This window comes from Passer domesticus, chromosome 16 (assembly GCF_036417665.1).
Source record: "Passer domesticus isolate bPasDom1 chromosome 16, bPasDom1.hap1, whole genome shotgun sequence".
NCBI lineage: Eukaryota > Metazoa > Chordata > Aves > Passeriformes > Passeridae > Passer > Passer domesticus.
This window is the reverse complement of record NC_087489.1, coordinates 9,355,712-9,379,769: the sequence shown is the minus strand read 5'-3', so window position 1 is coordinate 9,379,769 and position 24,058 is coordinate 9,355,712. Positions and strand designations below refer to the sequence as shown.

At 51.3% G+C, this 24,058-nt stretch overlaps 1 protein-coding gene across 16 annotated transcripts in view; it reads right to left on the bottom strand.

Annotated features, from left to right (window-relative positions):
• KCNQ2 (potassium voltage-gated channel subfamily Q member 2) overlaps nt 1–13,022 on the bottom strand; it is a 73,567-nt gene extending 60,545 nt beyond the window's left edge. For 8 of the 16 annotated variants that reach the window (XM_064391827.1, XM_064391831.1, XM_064391843.1 and 5 more), the window contains exon 1: nt 12,603–13,019. In XM_064391827.1, the coding sequence (XP_064247897.1) occupies nt 12,603–12,898 (296 nt within the window). In that variant the 5' untranslated portion in view covers nt 12,899–13,019. Of the gene's footprint in view, nt 1–12,602 lie in introns of all 16 variants that reach the window. The other 8 variants (XM_064391832.1, XM_064391838.1, XM_064391829.1 and 5 more) reach the window with 3 other exon arrangements.
• Between the last annotated feature and the right edge of the window lie 11,036 nt (nt 13,023–24,058).

The window sequence follows — 24,058 nt, the reverse complement described above, 5'->3', positions numbered from 1 at the left end:
AGCTCCATGGGGCTGGCACACACCAGCCAGCCTGGGAAAGCCACGAGTTCCCAGAAAGCAGCTCCCCCATGTTCCCCCGCACAGCAAATGACAGGTTTGTTCCCTCTACTTATTTCCCTGTGCCAGTAAACACAACAATAAATAGCAAGCTGCAGGAGGCAGATGATTGTGTGGTGAAAGGTGGAAAACATCTAAAAATGATTTAAAGCAGGGAGGAGAATAGGAAGAGAGGTCTGTGGATTATAATCTCTGAGGAGGAGGAGCTGGGGAAAAGCAGCAGAGGCAAGGAAGGTTTTCCTTCCCACCCTCCAGCTCCTTGCTCTGGGTGATGCTCAGGTCTTCTGTGCAGGTCCCTGTTTGCAAAGGTCCCCAAACCAGCCCTGGAATGGACCCCAGCAGCCCAGCCCTGGGACAGGAGCAGGGGCAGCACTGCAGGGGCTGGACCCTTTAAAAACTCCTAAGGAACAGGGACACATGGCATGGACACAGTAAAGCTGCAGAGAGATTATCTAGCTGCCATTTCAACACGCTGGTAAATCAAAGTCGATGGAAGCCATATGCTCTGCTGGGAAGCATCCATCTCGTTGCCAGGGAAACATCCTTCCCGTTTAAAATGGCAGGCAAAGGCTTGCAAAAACCTGCTTTTAACCCCCTTTTCTCAGGCGTGATCCAAGTCCCCCAGCAGCTCCCCCAGCCCTGCGGCATCGCTGTACTGCTGCCTGGGAGAGCTGCTGCAGCTCAGCCTGGGAACAGGAGAAGGAGATGGTGCTTCTCCCCTGGGCTCCAGAGGAAATCAGAGCCAGCCTGGCAGCAGTGAGATCCCACATCAAATTCCCAGTTGCTCCCAAGGCAGTTTCCACAGCTCATTCTCTGGAAAAGCAGGGAATCACCCGCCTGGGTCACATCCAGCAGCTGCACTTGGGATGCTGCAGGTGCCTGGTGCAGGCACACACAGATGTGCCCAGCTGTGGGGCCAGACCCTGCTGCAGCAAGGGAATGACCAGCAGCAGGAGCACGGCTGGGTCTGTGCTGCTCAAAGCATCTCCTGCAGAGCTGCAGGTACCACCCATTCCTCCCAGGCAGCGAGCACGGCTCTGACCTTGGGAATTACAGCAATCTGCAGCCAGGACTGCAAGCTCCAGGAGCCACAGGAAACCTGCACTGAGCTCAGCAGCTGGCTGGGTCTGCTGCTGGCCCTGGGTCTCCTCTCTGCAGCTGCACCTTCTCCTTGCTCCCTCTAAGCCAGAGCTACAGCCCTGGGCCTAACACAGCCACTGTCAGCTGCAGGAGGAGGTGATGGGGATGTGGGAACAGCACTTCCAGAGCACAATTTATAACCTGGCACCGTGGAAGCCACGGTATTTGGAGTCACAGCATCCTCAGCCTGCTGCTAAACCGAAGCAGGAGCAGCCCCATGCTGGTTGTGTAACCCTGCCTCACAGGACCTTCCCCATAATTAGAGGGCCTTTCCCTGCAGTCCCATGGGAGCCATATGCTGCACTCGTGAAAGGATGCTCAGAGCTCAGCTTCCTCTCCAGCACTTATTTTCAGTCTTCCCTAGAAACAGCAAAGAGCAAGAGGAAGCAGGAAGGAGGGGGAAAGGAAAGTTTAATTAATCTTCATTTAATTTCTGCTGTCTTTTAGCAAATGGAAAATAAGTGAGCAAGCCCATCAGGCCTGTGCCTGGTGCTGCTGCCCTGGGCTCATCCAGATGGGATGCACATCCCACCAGGCCACTGCAGCCAGCAGGGAATGCCATCACAGGCTTGACTCCAGCCTCTCTTCCCAACACGTCCCACAGGGATGTGGCTGCAGGGTAGATGGGCTTCCAGAAACAGATGAGGAGGCAATTCATTACCTTCATTAATTTCTCTGTGATTTTCAATGGCCATCACCTCCCAGAGAGGAAAGAGCAAGGCCAGAGAGGACTGAACTCCTCTTGGAGGTTCAGCCTATTTATCTACAGCAGGCTGGGGTTTGGGCAGGTGCTCTGTGCCAAACACACACCCACAAAAGGCTGTCTGCAAAGAGGGGAACCAAAAATGGCAGGTTTGATGGATGTGCTCCTAGGTGCCCAAGTTCTTGCATATGGATGGGCCAAGTCCAGGCTAGATCAAGCCCAGGTCTCCTAGGTTTGGCTATTCCAAATCTTGGGTGGAGACAAGATTTTTGGTGGCCTCACACAGCTGTAGATGTTTACATCCCCACCACCTGGTAAAAACAGTAGGATAGAAACAACTTTAGAGTCCTATTTATTTGTTTTATTCAGACACTTCCATTACCTTTTCCTATACTTACAACCCCAAATCATTCTCCCAATACTAAGAATGTTTAAAATCATTGCCGATTTAAAACCAAGTTTGATGCCTGCGTGGTGTTATCTAAACTGACAGAGGACAGGATTAGGTTAGATTTTAGGAAGAAATTCTTCCCTGTGAGGATGTTGAGGCCCTGGCACAGGGTGCTCAGTGAAGCTGTGGCTGCCCCTGGATCCCTGGAAGTGTCCAAGGCCAGGCTGGATGGGGCTTGGAGCAACCTGGGACAGTGGAAGGTGTCCCTGCCCATGGCAGGGGGGATGGCACAAGATAAGCTTTAAGATCCCTTCTAATACAATTCTATGATTCTATTTATCCCATTAATCTGCTGATTCTCACACCAAGCCTCAGCAGCTCTCTCTGTGTCATTTAATATGATTTGAGGTGCTCCCACCACCCACAACTGCCTCGGCAGGGGAGGGTGCAGCCTCTGGGTCTGGAGGGGCAGCTTAGAGAAAGTTTCAAATTACATAATTACATCTGTTTTCTGTTGCAGAAAAGAAAAACATCATCAGCTACAAAAGGTCAGCGCAGAAATTCTTCCTATCCCTCATTAGCTGGCACGATAAGCAAAAAGCTGCTAATTAAGAATAGCATTAAAAACATCAAGATGTTAAAAGAAGAAAACATGGAGAAGAAAAATTCAATGCAAAATTCTGGTAAATTATGAAGAGCTCAGGAAATTCTCCTTCTCTCTAAGACTTTTCCCTTCCTTACAGGAATAGCCATAACTAAGAAAAAGACCATGACAGAGATGTGCCTCCCCTGCCCACAAGAACCAAACCAGAGATCACATTTACCCAGTTTCTTTAGTGCTGATACGGATTAAATGCTCCGTTCCCTCAGGCTGTGGAGACACAGCCCTCATGAAGTGCCAGCAATTGAGTTCAAGACATAATGACATGAGGACTTGTCCCTCTGGCTCAGGGTGATGCTTAATTGGGTGTGAAGTCAGCTTTTGGATGACACTGCCATTAGCAGGCTGGCTTCTGTGCAGGTCCCAGAGAGGTGCTACTCCTTCCCCCCAAATTCATTGCAGGGCAGCTTTCTGCAGGCATGGGGTGTGTCTGGAAAGGCCCTTCCTGGGGAAAAGGACACAACAAAATTCCTGCACTGGCAGTGTCTCAGCGGAGCCCACCACGTTTGCCCATGGCTCCTCCAGTCCCTGCTGTGATACCAACAGAGACTTACAGCCACTCAGCACCTCATCCCTTCTAAGTAATGAAAACCCCACCAATCAAAAACCCAGCAGGATCAGCAGAGAAACCACTGGGGAAAAAAAAAAAGGTACAAATCCCACCTCCCCCTCAGCCACCAGCCACTGGAGAGCAAGAGCTGCTCCTGGACAAGGACATGCAGCACGCTCAGGTCCCCAGGAGCTGTCCCAGCAGCTCCACACCCCGAGATGGACAAACATCCCATGCAAGCTCCTACCCATGCTCCAAACAGCCAGGAGAGATGGGATCAGCAGCACGGATCTCCCAAAGGATGGAGCCAGTTTGAGGGTTGGTTTGGTTGCTCATTCAAGCCTGGAGTCTTTATATAGTGTCAGGGCAGGATCCAAAAGCGGAAGAGAGACACCCACTCCCAGGGAGAGTAACACACACACTGAAATAAATAGCTCCCTGCCTAAGGGGATGACTCAGGAATCTCACCACTCCTTAAAGCACAAATCATTGCTAATAAACCCCAGAAAGCTTGGAGGAAGGCCTAGCAAGAGGTCAACGGGGCAAGACTTGGCATTTCCATCCTTGCCAGGCATAAAGGAAGAGGAAGGATGAATAACCACTGAAAAATAACTATGTCCAACATTGAGGCAATGGTCACACCAGCCTAAGCCCTTCCTGCAGTCTACCTGCCTCAAGAGCACTGAGTAGTCCTTGTTATTGGGGAGAGTTTCTGTTTTTCACTGCCCTTCCTGGAAGCACTCAGGCTTAATCACCATATGGCTTGAAGTGGCAGGAGGAAAGAGAGCCTCACTCCCTGTTTGTCCAGCTATAATATACAGATATTTATATTTACCTCTTTTGCTCTCCTCTTGAGTGAAAGATGGTGTGCTCTTACATCCCTTACTACATTCTTCAGATCAGGTAACAAACCTCCCAGCAAGCACAAACCCAATTAATGGCCACTCTGAGACTCTGAGTTGAGCACAAGCCCATAAACACGCAGGAGAACGTCTCCCAGAGCTGTCATTTCACTGCCACACATAACCCCCCAACAGGAGAAAGTCAGTAAGACCCATTCACAGCCCTCTCTCTGCTGCATCTGTAATGAACAGTGAGATCACAGCAAACTGTCCCTCTGTGGGTGATCCTGTCACTGGGAAGGTGCCACCTTCATCGTCCCAGCCCAGCGTCAGCCCTGCTGAGCTTCCCAGGCTGCCAAAGCCAACCCCACATTCCTTTGCAAACCCAAGGAGCACAGGCAGAAACCAAAGCACCAATCCAAAAGCAAATCAGGTGACAGGAAATGCTGTTAAAAATAAAAGTGGAGCAAAGAGAGCATTTACCAGCAGTGCCCCAACAACTGTTTTATGCCTTTTCTGTGTCTTGGATGCTCAGTACACCAAGTCTTCCAGCAGGGACTGGCTCTTTTTGATTTGATGGGCAGAAGATAAGCTGTAGACTTTTACTCCCCTTAGGAGTGCTTGCACATTGTTGTAATTTTAACAGAATAATATTTTCCCCTTTCCATTCACTTTAGCTATTCTTTGACTGATTTTTTTTCTTTTTCCTTTGCACCCAATATTAGTTTTTTCCACCACAGCAAATCTGCAAGAAGCAGACACAGCAGGTGCCCAGACACAACCTGCTGCCCTCACCCAGGAGACACACGAGGTGTCCACAAGTCACCCTTGAGCCAGGATTTCTGATAGCTTATTTTTTTCCTGGGCATCATGATAACTTCATGGAGAGTGACAGGCTGGCTGTGGAAGCTGCGTTAGGAGTGCCTGCCCTGCTGTGCTCATCCCTTGCAGTGCGTGACAGCAGCTCTGCTGCCACCCCAGCCCTAATTTGCTCCCACACTGTCACCTCCCCAGGGCTGGCAGAGCTCTAAACGAGAGAGCAGAACTGCCAGGCAGATGAGGGCTTGTTTACAAATGAGGCATTTGTGAATGCTTGGGAAAGACCCTCCGGAAGGCAAAATCTGTCCTGAAGAGACCAAGCACCAGCCACGATGGGCTGCCAGGAAGTTCAGACAGACAGCAGTTCCCTCCTAACTCAGTGATTCCCTCTGCCTTTGCCTGTCCTCGTGTTTCTTCTCCCCGTCCCACCCTCCTGGGGGTGGCAGTAAGGAAAGGAGGATCTCTGAATGAGGATGGCAACTGGGCACTTCACTCTGAAACACAGCTGGAGCTGCTTGGGAACTACAGCCAGGCTCAACAAGGCTTGGTGGCTTCTGATTTTTCCCAGTCTTGCTTGCAGATCACAAGAGTTGATCAGGGCTTGCTACAAAGATTCCTTTCTCAAAAGCACTTCTCAAAGGTGGATCTCAGCTCCAGGTCACCCCGTTTCAACGGGGATCAGCCTCATCTCTCCCCTTCACCTTGCCTGCTGGGGTGTCCACAGTGCAGGTCTGCCTTTGAACACCCCAGCTCCCAGAGGCTGTGCCAGGAGGTGGGAGATGCCCCCTCTCACTCCTGTTTTTCAGTTTAAAATCATGCCAGGCTTTGCCTTCTCTCCTCCTTGCCTGCCCTGGTCCCACCCAGCTCTCACTAAGGTCTGCAAGGGAAGTCAGGCTCCCTCGGCCATCGACAGAGAGCCATGGGCACCTCTGGAAGGCAAACCTGCCCACCTAACCCTGCACTGAGGCTGCTGTGGGATTCCCACAAGGAATCCAGCACGTGTCTGAGCATCACCAAATTCACAATGAAAGCTCACTGCACCTTAAACATCTGGACATTATAGATCCCAAGACAAATCAAGTGACTACTCAGGCACAAGGGCTTGCACCCAGCAACCCCAGTGACTCTGCTGTAGATTTAAATCACCTCCCTACAGCAGCAAGAGTGAGAGGTGAGAAGATTCCAGAGGTCTTCTTGATTCCTCTCTTGGAAAAGGCAGCTCTTTGACATCCAATTCACTCAAAAAAAAATCACCTTATGGATGCTTACCAACACCAAAACTTTTCCACACATCTAAAAAGCACATTAAAAGGCTGGAGTGATGCCAAAGGGAGACCAGAGAGTTCTGCAGGAGCTCTCTGCCTTCCCTCATTGATTGGCAGCTGTACAGCCAAGGAGCCCCGAGGCTGTAACAGAGCATCTCTGCCATCCCAGCCAGTGCCTGCTGCGAGATACTCCCCATCCAACACCACAGTAATTATTTCAGTGCCTCACAATAAATGCCCAGGACGCCCCCAAGACACCTCTGCTGCCAGTGTCACAGGAGGCTGAGTTTGCAGCTTGCCCAGGAAAAGGCCACGGGAGCCACATGGGGAGCCGAGGTCACCGCAGCTTCAGGGAGTGAGCAAGCTCCCACAACCTGCTCATCACACAGACTGCTCTCAGTGGAAAACAAAATTTACATTGAAATGTCTACTCTTGCAGTCTTGGTGGAATCATCTTTCATCACAGGTGCTGTCAGAACAGTCCAAATCTTTGTCTTGCAACCTGATTAGGAAACATTTAAAGGTGGTGGTGGAGGACCCTGCACCCCTGTCCTTCTGCACTGCCTGGTTTTGCCATTTTGTTCACTGGTCAAGTGCATCTAAATACACTCTAAATGCATTCTAAGTACATTCATGAAACTCAGTGCAGACCACCACAACAATTTGGCTTTGCAAAGTGGTTCCTTTTGGACCATCAGGGGTGAAAAATCATTGCATGACTCTAAAGAAATGCGTGTCTCAGTGCTGGAGACTCCTCTCTTGGATGTGCAGGGGCATCACACCAACAGGGACAGGCCATTAATCCTCTGTAGGAACCACTCCCCACCTTTCTCAGCTCTACCATATCTGTTCCACAGGAGATTACACGGCAGGAAAAGGGACTGGCACATCTCCCTGTCACCACAATTTAAAGAACAATCTGTTCCTCGGGAACTATGAAACCAGTGAGCATTTGGGCTACCTTAAAAAGGGTTATGCAGGGCTAAGTGTTTGCTGCTTAACTCCCAGAAGCCAAACACTAAATGTACATGTTTTTTATCCTTGTGAGCACTACTGATGCCTGGCAGACCTTGTGCTCTGCTCACCCTGGGCACAGTGTCTCACCCTGTCACCCCTTCCTTGTGCGGCAATACAAAAAAAAAAAAAAAATCAAGAAACTGATTTTTGTAACTATATCTCTTTGAGCTATGCCCATCTTCCCTTTAGTACAGAATTTGGGGCTTGCATTTTGGGTTATTCCTTCTTTAATACATCAAACCACAGCAAGACTCATCTGGTTGAGGTGTTTTGCAGCGCAAAAAGGAGGTCACCCAGGGGATCAGCTTGTTTTTCACTTCCTTAATGTCAGTGTGGGGTGAATATGATGGCTGGAACGTGACACATTAAAGCGACTGAAATCAGGCTGCTCCCACCAAGCTCTGACTAAGCAGCTGGAGAGGAGCTCGTGAGGCATCCCACCAGGAAGGTCCCTGCTCCCTGGGGTGGACACCACCCCACAGCTCAGGGCAGAGGCTCTGGGGGTCAGAGCCCAGCAGGTCCATGAAGCTCAGCACCTGGAGGTGGGCAGGGGAATCCAGGAGAGGTCCCTGCACGTCACTGGTGGATGGGCTGGGTTGGGGGGCATCGTACCTGCCCACAACAACCCTGTCTGAGGGTGAGGGTTTGCCATGAACCACCACTCCTCAGGGTTTGGGGATGGACAATCCAGACTGTCAGACCACATTCACCCCAAATTCCGGTGTAACAGATTATCTGGGAATGGATCTATGTGAAATAACCATCAGTTCTGTGTGAAAGAACTCACAAGAGAGGCCACATCTGCAAGGAGAAACCCTGGAACTCCAGGGAAGCACCTCATCCACTCTCTGTGCTCCCCTGTGCCAGCCATGGCCATGCCAGGATGCAGGCAGGGCACTGGAGACAGAGGTGGCTTGCCTGGGGGAAAAGGGAAGAACAAATGGGATAGGGATGGCACAAGGAAATTTGAATGGAATTAGACAGGGAGGAAATGTTCCTCCTTATTATAATTTAAGTCCATGCACTTGCTTAATTAACTAAATGTATGGTTATGCAGTATGCAGATGAAAAATGCACTAAACTATTTTTAACACACTTAAAGAGATGCATTTAGGGTTGTAAATTCTAAGTAGGAAATGCAAGAATTATGTTGGTTCCTGAGCACACAGCTTTAAAGGTGCCTGAACCCAGGCTGTTTTCTTGCCACTGTTCCAAATGCAGCCCCTTCTTCAGCTCGGGGACCAAAGCTGAGCAGCTCAGTCAGGGATCAGCAAATGTGTCTCCAGACACCTCAGACCATGGGGGAGCCCAGTGTGAGCACCTTGCTTAGGCTGGCTCAGTGATCCCTCCTGAAATAAGATGGCAGGTAGGGACAAAAAATCACTTTCAAGTATTAAACCCTTCCTGTGCACATGACAGGTGACAGAAACCAAGCTAAAAGGACTAGAAGGAAAAAAAAACAAAAACCATCATTCAGAGTAATAAAATGGAAAACTTTTAGGAGCCAAATGCCTACCTGTACAGAGAACTAAATTGAGGTCTAAGTGCTGCTGCACCCCTCAAAAAGCCTGACCTGCTATTTAGACACAGCTCAACTTTTCAAGTTTCAGCTCATCCTTGAACAGAATGAAGCCATGTGCTGCAATGTGAAGGATCTGTCACAAAAAAAAAAAAAAAAAAAAAAAAAAAGGTGGGAAGAAATAGAAAAGAAAGGTATTGAGACAAATATTGGGAGAAGGCGAGAATTAAAGGAGGCTCAGACTTCTGGGAGCCAGAGAGCACCTCTAGCTACACTCAAAAATGGGGCCCACCAGGCTCAGCTGTCCGTGGGGTTATGCAGAATATATATTATATATCATATATATCATACACACAGCTCCCAAGAGCAGGTCACCCAGTTGTGTCAGTGTAGGAAGAGCTATTAAGTACAAAAATGAATCATAACACAGAAATATAAAATCCTGCTTTTGCTCACAGAGGTAACAGCTCTGCTTTTAGAGAGGCAACATCTGAGATGAGACCAGGGCTGGGGGAGTGAGAGATTCCCTGGTTTGAATTTCCCTGATTTCTTATGCATGAAATGGTGAGAAAGGGAATGATCGACAGCAGGAAGAGGTGGGGAATGAAATCAGATGGATTGAATCTAGGATGCAGCACTGAAAATAAATGCAACCTGCACAGGCTTCTCAAGGCAGAGCATCAATGCAGAATGCCATGCAGAACCAGCCTGGGCCTCTGCAGGCAGGAATTTAGCAGAGGTACTTACCCAGAGGCACCTCTCTATTTATTAAAACATCTCCTTGCTGGGAGAGTCCCAATAGTTTTTGTCTTGGCTTTGGGTGCAGGGAGCTGCCTGAGCAGCCCTGGAGCAGCTCCGTGCCTGCAAAGGCAGCTGGGGCTGCAAGCATTCTGTGAGATAAAACCCAGCCTCGCAGCATCACAAACTCACTCACACTGGAAATAAATCTTCATGCAAGGAAGTCCCTGTGAGCAGCAGGAGTGGGGAAAGGGGGGTGCTGGCAGTAGAGAGGGCTGACTGAAGCCAGGACAGCGGCAGGACAGGGCACTCTCATCCACAGCCTGATTCAGGACTCCCATTCCTGCAGGATGAGGGCTAAAGGTGCTTTTGTGCTCCAGGCTTTGGCACAAAATGAGGTTTGGGGCACGAGGAGACAGAGGGACCCCACTAGCACAGGTAGAGCAGTGCACTGGCCTTTGGGGCTCCAGCCCTTCCATACTAACTTTGTGACCTTGAGGCAGGCTTGCCATCCTCCCACACCTTTGAATAAGCGTTTCATCTGTCCTGTCTGTCTGCATTACTGACTTCCAGTTGCAAAACCCATTCCAACACTCCCAGACCTGGCACAGGCCATGCCAGGCTCACCCGGGCAGCAAGGGGGGATAACTGAGGCATGAGCTTATCCTGGCAGCTTTGGGTGAAGGTTCCCATATCCTTCAGCTCTTCCAGAGCTGTAACGGCAAACTGCCAAGGCTAAAGCTATCCTGGGTACAGTACAGAAAACTGAAGTCTATAGAACTTCCCAATACACTGTAAAAAAGGATGATATCACCAACTCTTCACAGACGTTGGTGTCATTACCACTTCAGCCCTGGATTCAGCCTCCATTTCCCAGCAGGTGAGTGAGGGGAGGGGGCAGAGCCTGGTTTTACAGGCTCCCTGTGGTGCCACAGCAGACACAAGTGGAATCACAAGCCCAAAACAAATGCAGCTGCTTGGGCTGGGGGGGGGGGATGCAGCTACGTGGTGAGAGACAAGGGGCACTGGGAGCAGCCTGGCTCTGGGAACAGGGCAGTTTGGGGTGACCCTGCTCCTGCCCTGGGGGCACTCCTGGCTGCCCAAGCAAATGCCACTGCAGAGAGGCAAACAGGTCAGAAGTTAAGCCAGAGCAGCTGAAGAAGCCAGAGATGTTTGCAAAGCCCTCACAGCCAGAGCTACCCCTGCTGTTTGTCATTTGGCGTTCAGCCCCTTCCATCCCCGTCACTGCCACCCCAGTGTCCCCCAGCTGGGGTCTCACCTGCATTTAACAGCACCTTGCACACATCCCACCCTCAGTGCCCACACAGGCAATAACAAACCCAGCTCCCAGCGTGAACGCTCGGCCCCTCCACACCGTTCTGGAAGATTTTGTCACACAAACCACCCACAACTCCAGAGGATGGGCGGGAGCATGAAAGGTGCTCAGGATGCCCAGTGCTGGACTTCACACTCCTCCTCGTAGCTGCAGCTGAGCTCCACAGATGCTCTCACTTCTCCTCTCCCATTTCCCTGGGGAGATGAGCTTCCCCAAGGACCCCAACTCGCTGCAGCGCTCAGCAAACCTCCCCCTTCCACCCAGCAGGGATCTCCCCTCTCCCCCTGGTCCCACCAACACCTCCAAGGAAGGCCTCAATGTACAAAATGGCTGAGGAGCAGAAAGCACATCCCAACTCCTTATCTTACAGCAACGTAACAGCAAAAGGATGGAGGGGGGGGAAAAACCAGAAAAGGCCCCAAAATTCCTTTTGCCGTGGCTGACAGAGGCCCTGGCCATGAGGAAAAGCACAAAAACAAAGCAAAAAAGCATTGGCACCAAGGTAGAAGCACCTCAGCCTGAGCCAGGCCTGTGGAAGGGCCCGGTGGGACTGTGGAAAGTCCCAGAGGGAAGGGAGTTGCAGTAACACCGAGATTTATCTTGACCCTCCCTTTGCAATCCTGGGAACAACGGGAAGTCATCTGCACTCCTATGCAGCAATGCTTCAGAGAGATTCAGGGAATCCTTCTGCCAAACGCGGGTCAGCTGGGCCATTTCTGCCCAAAACCCGGGTACCGGGGGGAGATGAGCACCCAGGGATGCTCCTTTGTTTACCGCTCGGCTGTACAGGCAGGGAGCCCCAGACACTGATTAGCATTTCCTTCTAGACACATCTCCCATTCAGACGCTTCCCACCGGGGACAAGAAATACCTCCAGGACCCTGAGCAGAGCCCCAGAACCAACCCCGGCCCCAAACCGACTGCAGCCACCCAGCAGGCAAAGATGGGGCCGGGGAGGGAGGGATGCTGGGGGGTGGGGGGGAGGAGAGACGGTGCCTGAGCAGCGCTTTTTGTTCCTCTGCTCACAGCATTGCTATGGTGATTTCAAGCAAGACGGAGGAACAGTCGCTACCCATCACTCCCGCTGCACCGACCGCATGAGCAGCCCCTTCCCCCGCAAGCAGCAGCGGGCAGGGGGAGACAGGGGCTCGGTGCAGCTCACCTCTCCTGGGAGCCACCCCCCAGCTCTGCAGGGACAGCTTCTCCCCCCCGCCCCCTTCCCCGCATGGCCATCACCGCCCCGTCCGCGGGCACCGCCTGGGCTGGGGCGAGGGATGCGGGATGCGGGATGCGGGATGCGGGATGCGGGATGCAGCGGCGGCCCGGCCGGGCGGCCCGACTGGTCTCGGGGAGGATGGGGGGGAGCGGCTCAGCCTCCGCCCCCCGCAGCATCCCCCGGGGCTCCCCAGCCAGCCCTGGCACCCGGCATCCCTTCCCCGCACCCGCTCTGCAGCTGGAGCATCCCTCCGCTCCGGCTCATTTTGGAGGCTCAGAGGGCGGAGGAGGGCACCCCGATCCGGGGGGGGTCTCTGCCATCAGCTTTGCCCCCCACCCTCATACTCACACGTAAGCGTGGTAAATGAAAGCCCATCCCCGCGGTCTCTCCAGCACATTGTAGAGGAAATTCTGCAGCTTGCGGTAAAAAGCATTCCTTTTGGGGGGCTTCCCGCTGCCCGACACCCCGGAGCGGGGCTTGCTGAGGATGCTGCCCCGCTTGGAGCTCTCGGAGCCGGCGATGAGCAGCGCTCCGTCCCGGCTGGAGTCCGGGGCGCCGGGGTCCAGCCCCACGAAGCCCACCTTGAGCTTCTTCTCCGCGGCGGGCCCCGGGTAGACGCCTCCGTTGCGGGATTTCTGCACCATGGTGGCGGCGGGGGGCGGCGGGGGGCTCCGGCGGGGGCTCCGCCCGCGCTCCCCGCCGCTGCTCCGCGCCCGGCGCAGCCGAAGCCGCAGCAGCCGCTGCAATCGGCTCCGCCAGCGCCGCCCCGCCGCCGCCCGCCCCCTTAACCCTTGGCATCCAGCAGCCTCCCGCACCCCCCTCCCCACTCCTAAAAATCCGGGTTTGGCTATTCCTCACCCCCTCAGAATTAAAAAAGAAGCGGGTCCGATCGCGCGCCCCCCCAAGAAAAGGAGTGTCTGGCGTTGTTCCCCTAAATGTAGGTCCCCCCCTAAAGCAGGGGCGGACATCCCACCCTCAGATCGAGGTGCAGCATCTTCCTGCTGCCCCCAGAGCGGTGTCTGCTCCCCAAACCAGGCTCTGGCACCCCCCTCAAAATCACTGAGGAGGGGGCTCCTGCTGCCCCCCGGGAAGGGCTGGGCAGTGCCTGTGGTGGGATGCCATCCTGCCATCCCCTGCTCCCACTGGCAGGGGGTGCAGACACTGCCACAGTGCCACAGGGGGACCCGATCTGTGCCCCATCTCCGTGAGCCCGCTCAGCAGCCGACCTGCTCAACCTCTCCACAAACCCCACTGTGCAAAGTCACTCCCTTTCTCCACTCTTCCCAAAGGCCCAACCCATCCTCTTGGTAGCCCAAATTCAGCTTTCATGTTGAAACTGCACCATGACATGGTCACCAAGATGTTCAGAAGCCCAGCTCCCAGCAAAAAGTCCATCTCCAGATGTGCTGACCCAAATCAGCTCTGTAATACCCCACTATTTATAGTCCAGCAGCAGTGTTTCCCTCCGCTTACACCATGGCTGGATTCTGCCCCAAGGAATATTTCCTGCTGGCACACCTTCACTGGGCTCAGGAGGAGACAGGCAGGCTGCAGAAGACAGGACAGAGGTGCCTGCCCCACATAATTATCCTCCATGGAAAGGGCTCTTTGCAGTGCAATGGGAAGACCTGAAATCAAATAGAATCAAGCCCAAGTTCATCATCTCCTCCCAGTGACATTTCTATCCCTTACAACCCAAAAAATCACAGGTGATCAGTGAACTGCACACCTCTGCATGTTCTTTGTAAGTAAAACAATGCTTTAGGACAAAACTTTTTGTATGTAAATTAAATAGCAAGCTCAAGTAAGCTATGCCTTTCATCATAAATACCTTGATGCAATGTGAGGAGAAAGCAGCAAAAGGGTGGCCCCCAGTTTTATGGCTGCAGGAGCCACTCAGGGCTGTGTTTCCAATGGAAAACCAATCTTACCACTCTGTATTGTTGCCAGCTTTTCCTGAAATTCATATTTAAACAAGAAAATCAACATAACCTTTCAGAGTGCTCTTCTCAAGTCCTGGCTTTTTGGTCCTCTCCTGATTTCTCAGGAGGATCCCAGTGAGAACTAATGGATAAGAGGAGCACTGAGATTAAAGCTGCTGCCTCTCACTCCCCAAACCCTGTCGTGCACGTTGAGAGAAGAGTGAGCGTGGAGCAGCCCTACATTTTTTATGAACAGAACGTTTCCTGTGACCCATATTCTCTCCAACACATGGCTGAAAGAGAATCCATCTCTGCAAGGCAGGCAGAAAACTAAAGCTGGGTTAAATACTGGAAAAACAGATCTGCAAGTATGTCAGTGAATAAATTGCTCAATTCAATGAGGGGCCATTCTATTCATTATTTGTGAACACTTGTAAGATCATTAGTGTTCTTTAATAGGATGGCCAATTACAAATGTGCCTGGCACTAATGTACAAAGTGCATTATTATAGATCCAGTGACGCAGTCCCAAAGCAGGAAATATCCCCCTCCACAAAAAGGCCAACAACAAACAAAGGAAGCAATTTTCAATTAACAAATTCAAGATTACAAATAGTCTGTGAGCCCTAAAGAAGAATCTAAATTCAACACACTCCTCTTTGCCTAATTAGTTGGTCATTCGCAATGTCACACTGCAGCACAGCTTCGGGTGTCCTGCATTTCTGAGACCACCAGAAATCAAGAATGGGAAAGGTAAAGGGAGGGATCTCACCCTTTCCCAGTCATGGGTGGGCTGAGGAAAGGCACGGTGTGGTTGTGGGGGCTGTCAGGGATTCTTGTTTCACTCAAGTGGGAGGAAAAACTTCAAAGACAAGCAAGGCCTTGGCATCAAGGATTGCCTCCTTTTGTAAATAGAGTGATCTTTAGAAGGTGGAAAAGGCCTGAAATTGGCGATGAAGGCCTCTTCTATCCTCATGCCTTCTTTCTTTTTACCTTGACACTTAGGGCATCTCTAACTCCTTTTTTACGATATTCCATGGGTTGGCAGCACCAGATGCAGTTGAGTGTTCAGAAGCATGTGGCTTTACCCTTTCCACCCTACGTGTCACTCCCAGGAGCTGTCCCTTGATCCAGTGTCCAGTGCCTGGCAGCTGCAGCCCTGAGAGGAGCAGCAGTCTCAGGGAACAACTGGGACACAAACACACACTGAGCTGTGATGTCCTGAACGGAGCCCGCAGCAGGTAATTTTGGAGATGAAGTCACTTGTGTGCCACTTCTGCTGGGTGGCAGAAGACAAGACACAGCCATTAACACTGGGAATTAATGAGGTATATAAAAGCAGCAGTGGGAAGGTGCTTTTATCTGATCCAAGGACATTATGTCTCCACAAACAAACAGAATTACTGAGTCAGTCCTTTGCTTTCAACACTGGTGATGGCTTTAAAACACAAACACCATGGCAGATAGCTTAGACCCTGAAGGTAGGATGAAATCCATCAATCCGTGTTAAGATACAGAAAGTCCATGCTCTGTCCCCTGGCGATTTTTGAGATGTAGTAAGAAATGACTGGTGTGAAATATGTAGAATGACTCCAGGGATAAATTTCTGCTTGAAACACTGAACGAGAGCCCTTTCTCCATCCCCACCCAGCTGGTGGTTTGTGTGAACTGTGCTACCCATAGCCTGGGTTTTGTCACTCACAGCTCTCTCCCAGAGCTATTTTCAAATCCTAAAGCAGATGGCTTTACCTCCCCTTGTACAGGATGCTGCAACATCCGAGCAACACTAACCTGCCAAGGGAAAAGACATGAGCAGCTCGGTCTCCCTGCACCCAGTGTCCACCCATCTCACTCTGCTTCAGCTCCCCCTCACCTCCCACCACCCCCATCCTCTTCTCTGAGCAGAAACCAGCCCTCAGGAGCCCCTGTCTAATGATTATTCATGTCTCTTCCCTGCCTGACTCTTCCCAACACATGCCAAATCAGTTTTGGCTTTGAAACCAGCAGCCCTGACCCAAGAGAGGTTGGTTCACACAAGGAACTTGACCTGGAAGGAGATGCTTCCCCAGCATAAGGTGGAGCCTTCAGGGGAAAAAAGCCATAGGAAAGACAAATCCTGCACAAATGGAGAAATCTACTATTTCCAAAGGAGAAAGTGTGGCATTTCTGGCTGGAATAGAAGGCAATGCTCAGCCAAAGCTTCCACATTTGGGATGACAAGATGCGGTACAGCTGCAGAGTATGTGCAGGGTGGTGAGGGCACTGGTGAAGAAGGACCACCTCAAGAGCAAGAGGGTTCAAACTGGCCAGAGAGCAAAGGCTGCTTTTGGCAACCAGTCACAGCCACAGCATCAGCACTGATTTTTTTAAACTTTTTTTTTTAATCACCTGAAATGAAGATGCACCAGATGGTTTTCCAGTCCTGATCAAATCTGACAGTCATCTCTTTCATTGCTAATTAAGTTTCTATCCATTTTCATCATAACTAAAAACCCTGAAGACAGAGGCTCCTTCTTCCCCCTTCGAAGGGGATTTTAAAGTGTATTCTCTTCTTTACCAGGCACAGGAAAAGGTGCCCATGAGAAGGCCACGCCTCCCAGCCGCTAAAAATCTTCAATCAGAATTTGCAAGCAACATGCTGCTAAGAAGAAGCCAGGCTCCCTTCATCCTGCTGCTGACAGAGCTGCTTACTTTATATTACATATTTATTGGATGCAAAATTTCTGTGCCACCATCCATCTTCCTGCCCTGTTCTTAGACAGCACCGACCTCATTGGAGGCTGCTCCAGAAAAATCCTGCTGTATGAGATCAGCTTGAGCTGCAGCTGGAAGTGTCTGACTGTATGAACAGAAATCTCTCCAAGTTATGCTGAATTGACTTGGGAGACACACATGCTCCATTCTTAACTAGAAATTTATGTTCCTCCTTTCTAAGGGTGATTAAAGTTGCTGAGGTCTAAATATTAATTTGTGCTGTGGAGGCCTGACTTTAAGGAAAACTGGTTTCTGGAAAGAACATCTGCTTGACTGGGAATGTGGAAGAAGAAACAAGCATAAGAAAAGCAAAATTAAGGTGAATTCTCTTGAATTAAATTGTGTTTAATTAAATTAAATTCAGAGCACCCATGAAGTAAGTAAGTAAGTCACAGAGGGACCAGCACCCAGCCCATTTCCCTGTCACCTTTAGACTGCCCTGCTTCTGTCCCACTCAGTGCACACAGACCCTTCTCCTGGTAAATTCCCCACTGGCCAGGTCTCCTTGCCCATCTCTACTCTCCACTCTTCTGTCATTGCCCTCCAGCTCCTCCTCCTGCCCTCGCCTCCTTTGGGACCACATGTAATTTCTTTTCTTCATTTATGCTGTTACCTTGAAGGTATTTTTAGCCCGTGACCACAGTTGCCCCTGAGCCTTCCTTTTCCCAGACTCTGTAAATTTAGCTCTCTTAGTCATCCCTCACGTCTCCCAGTGCTCACGTTGTTCCTCCTGACCTCCTTGGGTTTCCACCTCCTCCTGCACCCACAAGGACCAAAGCCACATCGTCAAACTGCCGTCACCTCAGTGCCCTTTGACCTCATCCCGCAGGACAAGGCTGCTCCAGGACCTCCTCCCACCCCCTGATGGCCACCACAAGCTCCTTGGGGACGACCACTCAGAGGTGGAGGAGCCTTCCCACCAAGAGCCCCCTTCCAGTGTCTCCAAACCAGCGCTGTGCCCTCCACAGTACACAACTCACAGCAACAAAACTAAACCTGGACTCACTTGGGAGCTCTTCCAGCCTCGCCTGGGTTCAGGACTTGGAATCCAGCTCAGGACTGGCTCTGGTCCCAGTAAAGCACCTCCCAGAACCATAACTGCATCCTGGCTGCGACCCAGTCCCACAAAGCCCATTAGGGTGCTTTGTTCCCATTCAAGCACCTGCCTCCCACTGACTTCAAAGCTGAATCAAAACCTGCATGAATATTTAGGGACTGGAGGTTGTCATCCGAAAGAAACAAGCCCATACTGAAATAGCTGATTCTGACACATCATCTCTGCAAGGAGGGGCACATCACATTGATCTGTGCTTTATCCTGACAGGGAGGGGAAACCAGCTCAAATAAATAGGCTCCAGATGGTCCCAGGTGTCCTGGCTTGGGAGGAACCTTCCAGAGCCCAAGCCTGGCAGGTGCTGGGGGCAGAAAAGGGGTGTTGGTGTGTAAAACATGGTGTGTAATGCTGGGGCAGGATGTGAGGGGGATTCCAGCTCTGGGGGAGTTACAGCATGTGGGGAGCTGTGCAGGATCAGAGTGGTTCTCTGAAGGAGATAATCCAATCTGACCCTCTCCCAGGGATGGGGTGTTCCTTAGGGAAGAGCAGGGAAAGGGGGTACAAGGCTGGGAGGATCCCTGTCAGCAGGAGGGGAGCAGCATGAGGAGATGCAAAAGCCCTAAACCTGCATGGAGAAAAAATGTATTTTCTTTTTTTGATGCAAAAGCTTTTTTTTAACTTTTTTTCTTTCTTTCTGAAATGTCAAAATCTACAGATTTGGCAAGTAAGAAAACCAAACCCAATTACTAAAATACTGAAAAGCTTGAAGGCTAATTATTTTACCTCTTCATTATTGAGAGAGATTTTAAAAACCCTTCCAAATTTTAAAAAAACAAACCTGCTTTACATTTTTTCCGTGTAATCTTTTTTTTCATTTCAAAAATGTTAAAGAAAGAATATTAGATTTTGATTTTAGTTTGGAGGGCTGCTTTTGATCCATGTTTCAGGTTTAAAAAAAATGGAAGTATTCTGTTGGGAAGCTGCCAGGCAGACGTGGCTGTCTCCATGCTCCTGCCTCTGTCACAGCATACCATGTGTCATCTGCAAAGAAAAACTCTTGAAGTAACTAAATTCATAGTTGCTCTGCACCATGGGCTTTTGCTGCAGGCTTTCGTCAGTCTTTCAGCCTGGACACCTGGGAAATCAAAAGAACGTGAAAGGGCAAGAGTTTATGATTTATTTATCTTTAACCTGAGGTCTTAAGGAAAGCTGGTGTACGTGCAGCTGCATCTCTCTTCCCTCCTTTAACAGCTGCAGACCTTTTGGGCAATTTTTGTCTTCTTTATTAAAGAGAGGGGGGACATTTCAGATTGCTTTGAGTCAGAATACATGATGAGTGAGAGGACAGAAATCTCCTCACTGCAGGAGCTGGTGATGCATGGACACGATAACAATGGACATCAGAGAACCCACTGGACATTATTATAAACATTAATCTATGGGGAAATGGGCACCCCTGGTTCTACTGCTCATGAAATTCCCTCTTTGTGGGCTCACTTCAGATCCTGTGTGGGAAGCACCTGCTGAACCCCTCGGGTGTTGGACAGGGCAGGATCAAGCACTTTGGGAACGTTCCCCCAGGAGAAAACGCGGGTGCTGTGCCTGCAGGGTGGCATCTCCTCACTTCCAGCCTGATTTTCATGCAACCCCTCTTTTGTTCTCGCAACTTCGCCTTGCTCACGCTGTTCCTGTCCTCGGGGCATTCGGCTGTGCCCTCAAAACCTCTGCGTCAGCATCTCTGAGCGGGCAGGGCAGGGCAGGCAGCTGCAAAGCCGAGCTGTGTCCGTAGCCTGACAGGAGCTGTCAGCCGGGCACAGTCCAGAGGGACTTCAGCTGCACCTGGAGACGTGATCAGCCTCGGCCGCCCCGCCCTGTCCCCACTCTCGGCACGTTCCCCGTGCTCCCCGTGGCTGTGTGGGGACACCAAAGCTCCGGCAGCGCTTCCCTCCCCGCCCTGGCTGTGACGGAACCGCCGGAGCATCCTCGGGGACCCATCGATCACTGCCACCGCCTCCGCCCTCGCTGGCCACCGCAGCCCTTCAGGGCGGTGCTGGGGGACAATTCCACGCTGTGTCCTTGCAGAGGATCCTCTCACCGCACTGGTGAGGGGTGGCAGGGCTGGCACACACACTGCCGTGTGCCCTGCACTGCTGCCCCTCACAAAACCCAGCTCAGAAACACGCAGCCTGTGCGAGGTGACTGCTGTCACAGCCACCACGTCCCCACAAAGCTGATATTTAGGGATTGTCCTCTTCTCTTTGCCCTGTATCCCCATCCCAAAGCTGGCTGCTGCCAGACTCATCACTCTGAGTGCTCGGCTGGGACTGCAGAGAGCATTCAGCAGATACAAGGCATGAGAACAGTGCCAGGCTCGGGGTGATTACAAATCATTTAGACTAAGCAAAACCAGGCCATCCTAAATTTGCAGGCAGCAAAGAAGTGTTTGTGAGCAGAGCTGAAATGAGTTATTTGAAGATGCTGCAGTACCTCTACATAAAGCACCAGAACAGAGGCTAAATGCTACCCGAGGCAGAAGGAGAGTCTGGCCCAGAGCTGCACCCTGGGCTGTGCTACAGCTCCAGTTTCTCTTCAGCTCAGCAATATTTCTGCACAGGGTAAAGCCCAGGCCAAGAGGAGGATGGGACGTGGTGCATTGCCCTGGCCAGAGCTGCTGCTTTGTGCTCCCTTGGCTAAAGGTGCGCCTGGATCTCAAACTGGGGAAATGCAGAGGGAGGTGGTTAAAGGAAATCAGTCAAAACCTCCCAGGTTTGGCCCTTGGCATGTTACAGAATGCTGGGGGAGAGCCTGGCTTCCCACCCTCCTGTCTGAATTTGTACCTCTGGGGCCAAGGGTGGCTGATGGACCTTGTGAAGGGGGTGTGATGGAAGCAGGATGGAGACATGAGACCCACCCAAGCATGGATGTTCTCTGCCCTGATCAGCTTTTTCCTTTTTCCCCCATCCTCTACTTCCCAAGAAGGTTTAGGCCGAGGGGTGTGTGACCAGCCCCAAGGACACAAAACCCAGGGAGAACTCCTCCTCCCCACTGGGCCAGGCACTGCCCAGGCTGTGGGGATGGCCTCAGCCCCATCTGCTCTGACCTGGGTGCCCAACATTGTGCAGATCTGCTCAACAAAGAGGCCTAGCCAAGACACCTGGGCTGGGGAACAGAGCAGAGGTGATTTACACCAGTGCTGGATGGAGAGCTGCCCAGAGCAGTGCAGCTCTGCAAGGGGAAATGTGCTGTGCAACTCCCAAGGAGAAGAGAAGCTGATGGGACACAAGGGAAGACGTTGCTCAGGGATGAAGTCACTGTCTGAGGTCACGCAGTCACTTTGTGCTGCATGTGCATCATTCCCACCACTGCCACAGATGATTCAGCATCTCCATCACCAGCAGCAATGGCAGGACTCCCTTGGGTGATGTCCTCTGGGAGTTCTGGGCTGAACAGCACCTTGGCAGTCAGTGGCATTGGCTTCCAAGGCAGCAAAACCAGAACAGGAGGTCAGGAGATCTTTATTTGCTTTTTTTCCCCCAGTGGGATATATTTTCAAATGCTGTGTGAATGCTTCAGATGTCACCAAGACTTTTGAGTCAGTGTGACACAGGCAGGACCTCACTGCCTGCGTGGGTTTAAGGTCCAGCAAAGTCTGCTGACAGATGATGGAGCCATGGGAGAGGAGCTGCCCTGACTGGAGAAGTTTTCTGCATGCCAGTGACGTCTCTGCAGGGACCTGCCAGGCTGACAAGGGGCTGTGGCTGATGCTTAAACTCCCCTCCAAGTGCAGAAGGGCAGCAGGCAGGTCAAATTCCCCTAGCTCAGCATCTGCAGCCTAGATTCCACTTGCAATCTTGAAAAAGCCTTATAAATTTTTTAGAGCAGCCCCAGACGCCTGCTGAGTTGGCCAATCAGCTCCAGTGGATTAAGAAAACTTACTTTAAATTATTAACAGCACACAGCCAGACACAAGGGTAGAGGTGGGAAAGGAGAAGTACTCATTCCTCATTCCACAGGAGCAGTCAGCACCAGGCTGGGTGTGGCAGAGGTGTCCATTGACACCTACAGGATGTTCCCATCCATGGGATCCTCTCTTCTCCATCAGGAGCCCCCACCAAGGCATCAGTGCCATGCTGTGCACAGGGTGTGCAGCATCGTGGAGATGATGTTCCTTTTGGAAACTGGGTGCTGGTTCACATCCAGCCCCCACACACCTCCCCCTCCTTCCCCCCTCTTCTGGACCCTTTGGGTTCTCTCCTCTTGAAGAGCTGATCCCCAGCTCTACAGCAGAACCAGCCCTGATGTTTTTTGACTTTCCTACAACCTCAATTAATTTTCCCTCCACCAGCTTGAAATTTCAGGAAATAAAGTCACATTTGCAAACTCTAGTCCCCAAAGAAATGGCAATAAGCACTTTGCATCTATTCCTTTTGCTTTGGACGTGCTGCCTGCCTGCCAGGATCAGGGACGTGGGGCTGGATTTCCTCGGCTTGGCAGCTGCTCCTGGAGGACTTTGTCCCTGTTTCCACGAGGTGGCACCGATGAGGCTGCCACGGGAAGCAGCCACCGCGACGCCTTCAGGGAGGACCGGGATGGAAAACGACTCCAAAATAATAAAAGTTGCTATGAAAAAATGCCTCTAAACTCTGGCTTGTGGCACCCTAGCACACCTGGCCATGGCAGGGAGGAATTGGAGGAGAATTTGGTATTTTAAAATCCATCTCACCACCACAGCTCTGTCACCTGCCATGGGTCATACACACCCACCTGCTCCAACACGGTGCTGATGGTTCAAAATTAGCTTGAGCTCACTGGAAGGTTTGCCAAAATCCACCGGTGGTCCAGTTCAGGGGGCTGTTGGGTTGTTTATCATTTGGGTAGGACCCCAAAGTGGATCATGTCAAATTAAGGGCATCACTGTTTGTGTGCCTGCAAGCCCTGTGGGGCCAGGCAGTGGTTTGCACTTGGTGGGTTGTTGATCCCATCCCAAAATACAGATCCACAATGGAATCAAACCCAAGGTTTGGCTGGAGTCAGGTTGTGGCTTCACTGATACTGTTGAGACACCCAGAAATTCATAATATTTTTTCTTTTGGGAACCTCATGTTTTGAAGTGGGTTTAAATAACAATATTTATATTAATTCTGTCTCACTAAAGATCCTGACCCAAACATCCCAAAAAGGGGGGTGGTGCTGCTGCTGAGATCTCACTGCAGATCCCCTGGGGTGCCAACCCATATTGAAATGAGGCTGAAAACTTGGCCCTGCTCTGAGCCATGAGCAAGTCTGAGTTAAATCCTCTGGGGTTTATATTTTTGCTGTTCTGCAGTTCCATCATTAATTACCTCACCACTTGTGCAGTGCTACCAGAGTCTCTTTTGCAGCTCCCCTGGCATATTTCTATGGAAACGAAGCCATGGTTTTGTCAGGCCTGTTGTTGCTTTTAAAACAGCGAGAGAGGTGCAGACTTTGTGCCTGCTCTTCTCTGTCCCGCACCTGACCCCGCAGTTGTCCCCACTCCTGCTGTGCCAGGGGCTGGCTTCCATGGGGCACAGGGAGCTGGAGGCTCCTGAACAGCGTGGGAGGGATATTCCCACAGGAATTCCTGTTGCTGCTGCTTCTAAGGATGCAGGGAGATCATGAACATGAGGATGCTCTCCTGCTTGGAAATACCCAGGAAGAGGAACAAGCTGTCTCAGGAAAAACATGCCTTGGGAGCTGGGAAATGCAGGAGGAGCTGGAAGATGAGATTAAACTATCAGTGGGAAAACAGCCTTCTCCTGTGGCTGTGCTGTGCCTGCAGGGGTCCCCCGATCCCCTTCCAATTTGTGGCACGCCAAGGACACGGCACTTCAGAGAGCTCAGATACTGCAAAGACCTTGGGAATCAAACTGATTTTTGTGGATGAAGCTGGTGGAGGTGGGGTGTGTGGAGAGGGGTGAGGAGCCTTGGTGGTCTGTGCACAGTTTTGGGGATCTTGGCCCAGGGAGCCAGTCTGTGTCCGTGGGCTGCCAGGTGCAGACATGGGATGGGGAGAGTTTTGGGGGAGCAGGCAGGGTGAGATCATGCAGAGCCCT